The sequence below is a fragment of the Scylla paramamosain genome, chromosome 8, assembly GCF_035594125.1.
Source record: "Scylla paramamosain isolate STU-SP2022 chromosome 8, ASM3559412v1, whole genome shotgun sequence".
Lineage (NCBI taxonomy): Eukaryota > Metazoa > Arthropoda > Malacostraca > Decapoda > Portunidae > Scylla > Scylla paramamosain.
This window is the reverse complement of record NC_087158.1, coordinates 6,247,340-6,260,799: the sequence shown is the minus strand read 5'-3', so window position 1 is coordinate 6,260,799 and position 13,460 is coordinate 6,247,340. Positions and strand designations below refer to the sequence as shown.

The following is a 13,460-nucleotide window of genomic DNA, read 5'->3' as shown; positions in this document are numbered from 1 at the left end:
GTGATGGAGATCTCCACAGCACTCCTCTCTTGGTGGGTGGGTAGCTGTAGAAAAATTCATATGAATACAGATGTCAGATGTAGGTAAAATAGAGAAATGTTGATTTGATTGTGAACTAAATCCCACAACTTATATTATCTTTGATAAGAAAGGTTTCGTTTAGACCATGAAAATTGGATAAATGAAGCTGAGCATTATTTTACTGCAACAAGAAGGCACACAAAGTGAAGGAGATCGCATACTTGACTTTAGTTTGTTGTTCCTTTGATGGGGAACTTGTATCATTGTTAAAAGCTTAAATCCTGTAAAATAGCATGGATCCATCGGAATCTTTATTCAGTCAAAAGTTTATATGATGTGTAGACTATTCAAGCTTGCCAGCCTGGAGCCTGGAGCCCGCTTGTTGTAGAGTTGTCCTATGTTCTGTAGATTTGCTTGATATTATAAAAAATTATGATAAAATTTTTGTAAACAATTTTGTTCTTTATTTCTTTCAGTATCAGATTCAGTATTTTCTCCATCTTATGGCAGCATATATTTTCAACACAGAGTGAGGGCAGTGTCATTCCTCCTGTCCACTACCCCAACTTCTACTCCCAACACTACCACAGCAATGAGCGGTCTGGTGTGGTGGCTGAGGATTCTTTTCAAGAAGACAACACTTCTGCTTCATCTGAGCAGGTCAGAAGGTGGATGGCAGCAGTACTAGTAGCACACTGGTGTTACCTTGATGGTACTGCTACATTGCATTATTTGCATAGTTTTTTTCAGTTGTCATGGACTTTGTGTAATATATATAAAAGTACTCGTATATGAAGCTCAAGAAACTTGTTCATATATATATATATATATATATATATATATATATATATATATATATATATATATATATATATATATATATATGTAATGAGTGCAAAACTAGGGCACAGTTAACCTACCTTAATTAGGCTCACCAAGCACTCACCACAAGAACCCACTGATTAATTTAAACCTCCTGCTTAGGTTCACAGAAACCTGGGCCACAATTTAAAAATTTAATGATTGAATACATAATAAAGAAAACACAAATGAGTACATAATAAAGAAAACACAAATAAAATATGAGTGCTTAACACTCTTAGAGGCCACACTGCTGGCACTCCAAAATACCTGATCCCATGAGAAAATGGGTAAATCCACATACAAATAAACAGGAGAAATAAACACTTCACGCACCAACACAAGAAATGTTATATGCCACTGACAGTCCCACCCTAACCAGTACCCCCAGGACCCTCACACCCTATAGGCCCAACCGCACACCGACCCAACGCGCTGAAGGTACACCACTACCACTACCCTGAAGTACTGCAGCTCTTCCTCCATGCACGGCGGTACTAACACCATAGCAGCCAGGGACAGCAAGTTCCTCACTGCAGCCTCCTTAGTTCACAGTATCTGCTACGGTGCCACCTCACTGACGTCCCACAGCACACTGCCAAGACCAAACTCCTGCCAACCAAGCGTACAAATCACCACCCTATCTCCCAATAATGTCCCCCAATGTACACTGTTTCACCATGAAAGAATACAACAAATCCCAATAACATACCTGCAAATCAAATGGCAAATCCACCACTACTCTGCACCCTGTCTCTCTCTCGCTCGCCTCTCCCGCCAAAATTCCCACAACAACAAACCTCCAGGGCCTTAAGACTCGTTTTGGCGGGACTCGCTGACTAGTCTGTGAGCCTCTCGCAGGCGCGCCCACTTCAACTTCTTACACTCACCCCCCTGAACTTTGTGCATGCCCTCATGCACAATCCCCACAGCCAACACAAGACGAACCCGTTGCACCCCTTTCAGCAATCCTACTAGACCTCCTGAGTTGAGGGGCCTGAACCCCTTTAACCTGCTCTGAGCCTTCACCACTCTGTTCATCTGGCTCTTCACCAGGCCCTAGGGCATCCTCTCCCTCCTGCTCAACCACTGAGTCCACTTGTTCCTCTGAGTCCGGTTCTGGAAACCCAAAGCGCTTTAACACTTCTGTCATATCTGGCATTTCTACTTCTTCCTCCTCTGTTGGCCCTTCATTACTTGTCCCTGCTGGCACTTCATTACTTGTCCCTGCATGGCCCTCACTGCCATTCCAAGGACGCAAGTTACTGCGATGTAACACCTTACTACAGCCGGACTCACCTTCTGGTCTGACCCTATACACCCCACTCACCCCATCCAACACCTCCTCAACTTCCCACACCTCAGCTGCAAACTTAGGCTGAATCTTCCTCCTACCTAGTACTGCATTGTCCCTTAGCAACACTCTTTGTCCCACCCTCAATGGCTCTGCTTTTCCTTGCTCCTGACGCTTCCACCTATTGGTATTGTGGTAACTCTTGATGTTCAACTTAGCTGCTTTCCAAGCAGCCTCCTGTGTCTCTCTGAGCTTCCTAATCCACATGCTATGGTTAGTAGGCTCACTATCAGTTTCCTCACAGAACCTATCCAAAGGTAAATGGGGCTCCACACCAAACAACAAATAATGGGGTGAAAAACCAGTGACAGCATGGGGTGTGGTATTATAGATGGCAGTGAGGCTTGACAAGTGCCTAGGCCAATGCTCCCGCTGTTCCTGACCAAGGGTAACTAACATCCCATGTAAGGTGCGGTTAAACCTCTCACAGATCCCATTTCCTTGAGGGTGATACGGGGTGGTACGAGACTTGGCTACATGGTAATACTTGCATAGTTCCTGCACTAACTTTCCCTCAAAATTCCTACCCTGGTCACTATGTACCCTTTCTGGGCAACCAAAACGGTGAAAAATCTCCTCCACCAAGATCTTGGCTACTGTGCTTGCCTTTTGGTTTTTAGTAGGAAAGGCCAGGGCAAACTTGCTAAACACATCCGTCACCACCAATACATTTTCCTTGCCATCCCTGGCCGGATCCAGCAAAGTGAAGTCAACAGCCAACACTTCCCAGGGGCGGTTGGCTTCCAACGTACCCAACTTAGTCTTGGCCCGCACACCCTCCTCCTTCCCCATGACACAGACTTTGCACTTTGCCACATACAATTTGATGTCTTCATGTAGTCCTGGCCAAGCAAACCTATCCTTCACTAGTGACGTTGTTCTAGCAACCCCTTGATAACCCCACTGATCATGAGCGGCTTTAAGCACTTCTTGTCTCTGATTCACTGGCAACACCACTTTCCACTTCCTAGAATCTGTCTCCCTTCCACGCCAGTAGATCACCCCATGCCTCATAATGAGGGACCCTCTCACTCTCCACCATTGCCTAAACTCCTCTACTTGTAGCAACTGCCTTAGTTCTGCTGGCCTCACTCTACCAATCATTTGTCTCCACAACTTCCCTACAACTGGACAAGACTGTTGCATATCCCTAAGCTGCTCCTTACTGGCACCACGCCATACCTGCATCACAGCCACCCCTTTCACCGAGGTGTTAGGACTGGTTTCCCATATCTCCTTCTCTTCCTCTCCTCCCTCAATCAATTCCTGGGGCCTCCTCGACAATCCATCCGCGTTACCATTCTCCTTCCCTGGCCGGTATTTCACCTCAAAATCAAACCTTCCCAAGTCACCCAGCCACCTACTCTCCACTGCCCCAAGCTTGGCAGAGTTCAAATGTGCCAGTGGATTATTATCCGTCAGCACTATAAAATGTCCACCCACCAGATAGTGCTTAAACTGCTCTGTCACTGCCCACTTCAGAGCCAACAGCTCCAACTTCCTAGAGCTGTAATTGCTCATGTTCCGCTCTGACTTTCTGAGACCTCTACTTGCAAAAGCCACCGGATGCAACCTCCCATCATGCTCCTGAGATAAAACTGCTCCCAGTCCTTCAAAGCTAGCATCTGTCTCCACCACAAACTGCTTGCTGTAATCTGCACTTTTCAACACTGGAGCCTGACTTAACTTCTCTTTCAACAAGGCAAATGCTCTGGCCTCATCCTTCCCCCAATAATCACTCACTGCTGCCTTAGAATCACCACTCATCAAAGCATGCAACGGAGCAGCCACCTTCGCAAAATTTTTCACAAACCTTCTGTAAAAGGAGCAGAATGCGACAAATGCCCTGACCTCCCTAACAGTGCGCGGAACTGGCCACTCCTGTACAGCCCGTATTTTCTCTGGGTCTGTATTAATTCCCTCCTTAGAAATGATAAATCCAAGGTACCTAACCTGGGGCTTTAGTATGTGGCATTTGGAAGGTTTCAACTTCAGCCCATGTTTCCTCAAAAGCTTCAACATTCCCTCCAGTCTATCCAGATGCTCATCCACACTCCGAGCAAACACCAACAAATCATCCAGATACACCAAAAGAGTCACAAAAACCTGATCGCTAAACACATACTCCATAAACCTTTGGAATGTTGCTGGGCTATTGGATAACCCCATAGGACAGCGCACATATTGATAATGGCCAAATGGTGTTACAAAAGCAGTCTTGGGCCGGTCTTCTGCCCGCACAAGAATCTGATGATAACCTGCAGCTAAATCAAAAGAAGAAAAATACTGCGCCCCGGCTAATGCATCTAGTGTGTCTTGTACCCTTGGTAATGGGAAGGCATCTTTCACTGTCACCTCGTTCAGCCTTCGATAATCAACACAAAGTCGCAGCGAACCATCTTTCTTCCTCACCATCACTATTGGGGCTGCATATGGGCTCACACTCTCCTCTATCACTCCCTGTTCCAACAGTCCCTTTACATGAGCTTTAACCTCAGTGATACATGGGGGAGGAATATGTCTGTATGGAAGGCGAATGGGCACTGCACTATTGAGGTGAATTTCATGCTCCACTCCAGTAGCACATCCCAAATCCTGCTCGTTTTCAGCAAACACATCTCCGTACTCATGGATCAATCCATCCAGTCTCTCCAACTGTGCTGAATCAAGCTGACTCTCATCCACCTGCACCCCTAGTCTGTCCTTGAACTCCTTAACCACTGAAGGAGGTGCAGTCTGAGCTACTGTGTGTGTGTGAGCTCTTCCCACAGTAACCTCCCTTCCATGAGAAACTTTGGCTACCTTCCACTGTGGCCTGAATTGCACATCTGCTTGTCCCAGGTTACCCACTGACAGCCATCCTTCACCCTTAACCACTCTGGTATAACTGGGAAATATACACAAACCTTCAGGCACCCAGTAGCCCTCACCAGGCACTAAGGGCTCCAACACCACACTATCTACATCTACTTCCTGTAAACTTTCCACAAACACTCTCATTATTCTTCTGGTACCAGCCGGGATTACTAAATCCTGTTGCTGCTGAATTACAGCAAACCCCAGAGGCTGTTGTGTCACCCTCAATTTTGCCTCAATGGCACGGACACACCTGCCCCACTTCTCAGTTAGCCCCAGGTGCACGGCTCCCTTCAACACATTCATCCCAAACAACACTGGCAATGTAGTGCCCTGCACCACACCACTCTCCCCACCACCACCTTTCACAAAAAGTCCACAGTCTTTAACACTTTTTCCCTCAATTTCCACATTCACCTTCACATAACCCAAACAGGGAATTTCCCTCCCATTTGCATCTGTAATCCGAATGTCCATCCCATAGATCACAGCTTGCTTGGGGAGGAGGTGCTGTTTGTACCATTCCTCTGTCACCAGACTGACCTCAGCACCAGAATCAGCCATAGCACTTACAGGTATACCATTCACCAACGCATCTATCCTCAGAGTCTTTCCAAACAACTTAACTTTCCCTCTTTTTACATCATTCCGTTCCTCGGTCACATTAGTCACACTCCTTATCTGAGCTGTAGTGGGGGCCCTGTCGTCAGGCCTTGAGAGCTGGCCCCTTGTTCTCAAGGACTCCCGTTTCCCGCTGTCTTGGACACCAACTCCTTGAACCGTTCACACTGATATCCCAAGTGTCCATGTTGTCCACACAAGGAGCAAGATGGTGAAGAAAGGGTACTCCTCACAACTCTCTCTGGCTTTTTCCCACTCACTAACTCTGCTTCTTCCTTCACAATCCGCTCAGCCTCACTCACTTGGTCTGCTGCTCGCTGAACCATGTCCTCCCACTTCACAGGCTGGTGCTTTTCCCACCATTTTCCCAACTTCACTCCTACTTTTCTGTCTCTCAAATTCCTACAGAACCATGTAGTTAGCAGCCATTGCCGTTCTTTATCTCCCTTGTCTCTCACTTTGTACATTTTATCCACAATAACACCCAGAGAATCAGCAAATTCCCACACTCCTTCACCTGGCTGTTGAACCCGAGCATGCAGCTGTTTTTCTAAGTCTGTATAATTCAGTTCTGGTCCAAAAGCAGACCTCAAACAATCAAAAAGGTCAGACACAGTCTTCACAGTACTGTTGCGGACCCTTCGACGGGCTGGGCCTTCCAAGAACCCACACAGGTATGACACTCCCTCAGAGCCCTGTAATCCCAGCTGCTTTATTTTCTCTGTGGCATCCTCTACCCAGTCATCCAACTCACTGGCCCTCCGTACCCTTCCAGAGAATTTTCCAATAGTGGGCACAGGACGTGACCACACCATATTTTGCATGTGCCCCATTTGGTCAAACTTATTACACAGTTGTGCCACTGCTTGGGATAACTGAGCATTGCTACTGATTAATTTATCAACTACCTCTGGGGTCACTTCCACCTCCCTGCTCTCCTCCTTGCACTCAACTTTAACCCCAGCTACACCTTGGCCATCAACATCACCCAAACACAACAAATCCTCCATTGTGCAGGAGTAGTGCCACACTAACACTTAAGTGGATTTTGCCAAAAGCACTGGACCCAAGCAGGAGTTTGAAACAATTTCCCCAAAAGGGCATAGAACTACGCTCTGCTACCAATTGTAATGAGTGCAAAACTAGGGCACAGTTAACCTACCTTAATTAGGCTCACCAAGCACTCACCACAAGAACCCACTGATTAATTTAAACCTCCTGCTTAGGTTCACAGAAACCTGGGCCACAATTTAAAAATTTAATGATTGAATACATAATAAAGAAAACACAAATGAGTACATAATAAAGAAAACACAAATAAAATATGAGTGCTTAACACTCTTAGAGGCCACACTGCTGGCACTCCAAAATACCTGATCCCATGAGAAAATGGGTAAATCCACATACAAATAAACAGGAGAAATAAACACTTCACGCACCAACACAAGAAATGTTATATGCCACTGACAGTCCCACCCTAACCAGTACCCCCAGGACCCTCACACCCTATAGGCCCAACCGCACACCGACCCAACGCGCTGAAGGTACACCACTACCACTACCCTGAAGTACTGCAGCTCATCCTCCATGCACGGCGGTACTAACACCATAGCAGCCAGGGACAGCAAGTTCCTCACTGCAGCCTCCTTAGTTCACAGTATCTGCTACGGTGCCACCTCACTGACGTCCCACAGCACACTGCCAAGACCAAACTCCTGCCAACCAAGCGTACAAATCACCACCCTATCTCCCAATAATGTCCCCCAATGTACACTGTTTCACCATGAAAGAATACAACAAATCCCAATAACATACCTGCAAATCAAATGGCAAATCCACCACTACTCTGCACCCTGTCTCTCTCTCGCTCGCCTCTCCCGCCAAAATTCCCACAACAACAAACCTCCAGGGCCTTAAGACTCGTTTTGGCGGGACTCGCTGACTAGTCTGTGAGCCTCTCGCAGGCGCGCCCACTTCAACTTCTTACATATATATATATATATATATATATATATATATATATATATATATATATATATATATATATATATATATATATATATATATATATATATATATATATATATATATATATATATATATATATATATATATATATATATATATATATATATATATATATATATATATATATATATATATATATATATATATATATATATATATATATATATATATATATATATATATATATATATATATATATATACACGAGGTGTGTCATTAAAGTTCCAGGACTGGTGTCCTAAAAGATGAATTTCAAACCCAAGCCACAAACCACCATATTTCCCCTTCAAAGTAATCCTTCTGGAGTATACAACTGCGCTCCCAACCCTCTACAGTCACTAATCTTTTTCTTACGTGCTTTTAAAATCATGTCCTCTGTTGCAGGTCGTTTAACAATGAGCGCTGAACAGCGAACAAACTTGAAGTTTTTGGTGCAGTTGGGGAAAACGCCGTCAGAAGCACTGGGTATGCTGCAAAAAGTGTACGGGGATGAGACAATGTCACGCTCACGTGTTTTTGAGTGGTGCAAGAGGTTCAAAGAGGGCCGGGAGGACGTGGAAGATGACCCCAGGAGTGGAAGACCCTCAACGAGCAGGAATGAGGCCAATGTTGAGCGTGTCAAGCAGATGGTGCGTGACGATCGTCGGTTGACTGTTCGAAAGATCGCAGATGAGCTTGGCATGAACCACAACAGCGTGTGGAAGATTATCACTGAAGATCTGGGCATGCGGAAAGTCTGTGCGAAGATGGTGCCGAGACTCCTGAACGATGACCAGAAGGGACGACGCATGCAGGTGTGTCAGGACATCCTCGAGCGTCTGGAAACTGAACCAGACTTGCTCAGGAGAGTCATCACCGGCGATGAGTCCTGGGTATTTGAGTACGACCCGGAGACCAAACGCCAGAGCCTTCAATGGAAGAGTCCGGCGTCGCCACGGCCGAAGAAAGCAAGGCAGTCCAGGTCCAGCTTCAAGGTCATGTTGATCGCTTTCTTCGATGTGAGGGGCATCGTCCACTGCGAGTTCTTGCCACAGGGCCAGACAGTCAACCAACATGTGTACAAAGAAGTACTGCGGCGTCTGCTTCGTGCAGTGCGCGAGAAGAGGCGGGAGTTGTGGCAGGGCAACTCGTGGCTGCTTCACCACGACAATGCGCCTGCTCACAATGCCCTGAGCATCAGAGAGTTCTTGGCCAAGAAGAACATCGCCGTGCTGGAGCAACCGCCCTACTCACCTGACCTCGCTCCGTGCGACTTCTTCCTCTTCCCCAAGCTCAAGGAGGTCATGAAGGGGACCCGTTTTGATGATGCGGACGACATCAAAAAGGCCGTGACGACGGAGCTGAGGAGCATCCCGCAAGAATCCTTCCAGCAGTGCATGCAAGCCTGGCAGAGAAGGATGGACAAGTGCATGCGGTGCCAGGGGGATTACTTCGAAGGAGATAACCTATAGTTTGTAGCCTGGATGTGAAATAAAATATATATATATATATATATATATATATATATATATATATATATATATATATATATATATATATATATATATATATATATATATATATATGGTTTGTGAACCAAGCATACTGATCATTACACTATCATGTGTAGTTTTAATATGTAATTTAGATCAAGGACAGTGCAGTGATAGAGGAAAAATTATTCACTAGATTTTTTCAGAGAAGTTTTATGACATAAAGGATTAATTGAACAATCAGTATATATATTGGCTCACTAGCTGCATCTCTTTAACACAGAAAGCTTTCACAAATTATCTTGGCCCAATTCATTAAGTGCATCGCTGTTGTGGGAGGGAAGATATGCAGTGTTTCCCTGCCATCTGTAGGAGTTACATTCCAGAGCCTCCTGCAAATAGTTAAAATCTGTGAATATGGGAAACCATCCTTATAAGGATCAGAACTACCTATATTTATAGTTTAAACCTTAAACTATGCATCTCACATTTACTAAGCAATTCACTTTAAGACAATAAAAAACAGTTATTATATGTATAGTACATGATGTTTTAATTAAAAAATACAGTGCACTATAAAATAAAAGGGGAATAAGTTGATATGTACAATAAACCCTTCATATAATGAACTTCTATTTACCAAATTTCAGGTATAACAACCTATTTAAGGCTGCTGTCTGCTGCCTCTCTCTCTCTCTCTCTCTCTCTCTCTCTCTCTCTCTCTCTCTCTCTCTCTCTCTCTCTCTCTCTCTCTCTCTCTCTCTCTCTCTCTCTCTCTCTCTTTCTATACACATATATTGCAAATTTTCATCTCAAGTGACCCACTCTCCCCCCATATGTGTTCGTTATATCTTGGGTTACTGTAATTTATAACTGAAAGAATAATTTGGGCTCTTTGGGCTGAAAGACTGAGCTGGTGGTGACACCTGCAACTCTGAAAACTCCCCATTAGTTAAGTTAGGTTAGGGAAAACTCTGCAAATATGCAAAACCATGAATATGTGAGGGAACGCTGCTATAGGCTATCTCTTATTTGTTGTAGATGTATTCCATTCTATTGGCATAGAACGATAGGAAAATGGCATCAAGGAAGTAGGGATGCCACCAAACTAAGGAAATAGAGAAGTCAAAATTTAGTCATTGCTCTGTTTTGTGAATTGGTAGATATTGTGCCTGGTGGCTCCACTTCACCATTCCTCAAATCAGGGCGGTCAAGTTCTCAACTTAAGCCAAAAGTATTCTAAAAAAGTAGCTTGAGAAAAAATATGTATTTAGTACAGTCCATGTAATGAAAAGGAACTAATCATGATTAAACAAAGAACTCTATGTTCTCCTTTATGAAAGAGTGAGAAATTCATATATTATAAATATGGGAGGTATATATATTACAGTCCCTGTATTGAAGGGGAACTCATCATGATTGAATGGATAACTATGTTCTCTTTTATGAAAGAGTGAGAAATTCATATATTATAAATATGGGAGGTATATATATTACAGTCCCTGTATTGAAGGGGAACTCATCATGATTGAATGGATAACTATGTTCTCTTTTATGAAAGAGTGAGAAATTCATATATTATAAATATGGGAGGTATATATATTACACTCCCTGTATTGAAGGGGAACTCATCATGATTGAATGGATAACTATGTTCTCTTTTATGAAAGAGTGACAAATTAATTATGAGCGAAACAAAGTTTACTATGGAGGTTGTTGTTTCGTTTTGAGGGGCCTGGCTCGGTCTGACCATAACCCTATTCAATCACTAATATCTCCAGAACTACGTGGCTGATCGTAACAAAATTAGCATCATATGATAGCACACCTCTATCAATTTTATATGATATAGCTTTCATCTCTTCTATTGGGTGAAGTTAACTTACTAAAAGTAGAAGGGTGTCAGAAATGGGATTTCTCAAAAACTACTCAACCAGTTTTAATGAAACTTAAGAGGTGTCATGTTATAATTTTAATAAAATTCCTTACGTCAACTTTGAAGTAGCACTGTACATGCACAAAGTCAAAATTACAACTTTTTAAGTAATTAACTGATCAAGCTCAAATTTTTGTTGGTAATAAGAGTAATACAAGTTATGATGAAAAATCATGTGAAATTTGCAACACTACTGTGCATATGCAAAATACAATACAAAACTTTTTGTAAAGTGACCATCAGTTTTCTGCAATTTTCACCAATTTTCTTTTATCTCAATGAGAGCGGATAGATACCACTGAACACAAAATGAAATTTCCTATCAAGTGGTATATAGCACAACCACTGGGCTCTTGCAGAGTTTTGAGCTAGAGTGATTTGAATATTAGGCAAGTGCATGATGTCTAGGGTGCCTGAAGTTGCCTCTCTCTCTCTCTCTCTCTCTCTCTCTCTCTCTCTCTCTCTCTCTCTCTCTCTCTCTCTCTCTCTCTCTCTCTCTCTCTCTCTCTCTCTCTCTCTTCTTGAAATACCCCTTCCACTGATGCTTTACTGACATCTTTGCTCGTTAATCGCCTTCCAAGGCATTTTACTGGTATATTATAGCTTTTCTTCATTAAATTGTGTAACATTTGCTGTCTTAGATATAATTTTCTATCTGTACAACATCACCTCTCCTCTAGTAAACATCATCTTTATTTATGATATGCATGTACAGTATTATGAATAAAATAATAAAAAAATAATTAGGTAAAAACCAACTTAAAAATTTACTTGGTGGGTCCTGTTGATGATGCTCATCAAGGCTAGTGTCTTCTGGTATCAACCCTAAGTCTCTTCAGACCCCCCCTCAACTTTTTCTTCATTAATTTCTGCAACATTCACAGTCTTAGATCTAGTTTTCAATTTCTAGAACACAATCTCTCCTCTACTAAACCTCATCTTCTTTTCCTCACTGAAACATAGGTGTCTGAGCCCCTTTTCTGTTCCCTCCTACTTTCTTTATTCTCATTTTCAATCCAAAGCTGAATGTTGCGTTTATGTGGGCAATGACTTAACCTGCTATTGTGCCCACACTCTTGAATATTCCGAGTTTTTCACCATTTCTCTACTATTACAGAGTCACTCTCAAACTAAATTTATCTGTCCTGTATACCTCTCACCTAACTCCTCAGACTATAAGAAATTCTTTGACTACTTAACCTCCAAAGTGGAGCACATTCTGACTCACTTCCCTTTTGCAGAGACCTCCATTCTTGGAGACTTCAATGTTCACCACCATCTTTGGGTTTCCTCTCCCTTCACTGACCATCATGGTGAACTAGCCTTCAACTTTGCTATCCTCCAATTGGTGCAACACCCTGCTCATATCCTTGACCATTTTGGAGATACACCCAACATTCTTGACCTTTTCCTAGCCTCTAATCCTTCTGCTTATGCTGTTACCCTGTCTTCTCCATTGGGCTCCTCCAATCACAATCTCATATCTGTATCTTGTCCTATTGCTCCAATCCATCCTCAGGATCTCCTAAGGAGAGGTGCCTCTGGTGTTTTGCCTCTGCTAGTTGGGGGGAACTGAGGAGGTATTTTGCTGAATTTCCTTGGAATGACTACTGCTTCTGTGCCAGAGACTGTGTGCCGAGCGCATAACGGAGGTGATAGTGTCTGGCATCGGGTCCTACATTCCTCACTCTTTTTCTCGACCTAAACCTTCCAAACCTTGGTTTAACACAGCCTGTTCTCCTGCTATTCATGATAGAGAGGTAGCTCACGAAAGGTACCTGAGCCTTCCATTACTAGAATCTCTTACACTTTATGTTTCTGCCCGGAACCATGCCAAGTCTGTTCTCCAACTAGCCAAAACTCCTTCATTAATAGAGTGTCAAAATCTTTCAAGATCTAACTCCCCTCGTGATCTCTGGCACCTAGCCAAAAACATCTCCAATAACTTTGCTTCTTCTTTCCCTCCTTTATTTCAACCAGATGGTACCACTGTTATCATATCTATCTCTAAAGCTGAACTCTTTGCTCAAACCTTTGCTAAAAACTCTACCTTGGACAATTCAGGGCTTGTTTCTCCCTCTCCTCCATCCTCCATGCTACCTATTAAAATTCTTCACAATGATGTTTTCCATGCCCTTGCTGGCCTAAACCCTTGGAAGGCTTATGGACCTGATGGGGTCCCTCCTATTGTTCTCCAAAACTGCTCCTCTGTGCTTGCACCTTGCCTAGTCAAACTCTTTCATCTTTGTCTATCAACATCTATCTTTTCTTCTTGCTGGAAGCTTGCCTACATTCAGCCTATTCCTAAAAA

At 43.4% G+C, this 13,460-nt stretch overlaps 2 protein-coding genes across 3 annotated transcripts in view; one reads left to right on the top strand and one right to left on the bottom strand.

The window, feature by feature from the left end:
• The window catches only part of LOC135103183 (DNA-directed RNA polymerase II subunit RPB1-like), a 115,909-nt gene that overhangs the window by 86,569 nt on the left and 15,880 nt on the right, over window positions 1-13,460 (top strand). The window lies entirely within an intron of this gene.
• On the bottom strand, window positions 5,827-7,709 carry LOC135102741 (uncharacterized). Of its 2 annotated transcripts, none has more exons than XM_064008258.1 (2): window positions 7,529-7,709; window positions 5,827-7,456 (listed from the first exon to the last, which is right to left on the bottom strand). In XM_064008258.1, exon 2 carries the CDS (start codon window positions 6,721-6,723, stop codon window positions 5,827-5,829), a length of 897 nt encoding a protein of 298 aa, XP_063864328.1. In that variant the 5' UTR covers window positions 6,724-7,456; window positions 7,529-7,709. The 2 variants fall into 2 exon arrangements, with proteins under 2 accessions (XP_063864328.1, XP_063864329.1); XM_064008259.1 differs by having other exon boundaries at window positions 5,827-7,428.

Bases quoted from the DNA above. Each gene is read 5' to 3' on its own strand.
- LOC135102741 (XM_064008258.1), bottom strand. From the start codon at position 6,723: ATGGAGGATTTGTTGTGTTTGGGTGATGTTGATGGCCAAGGTGTAGCT.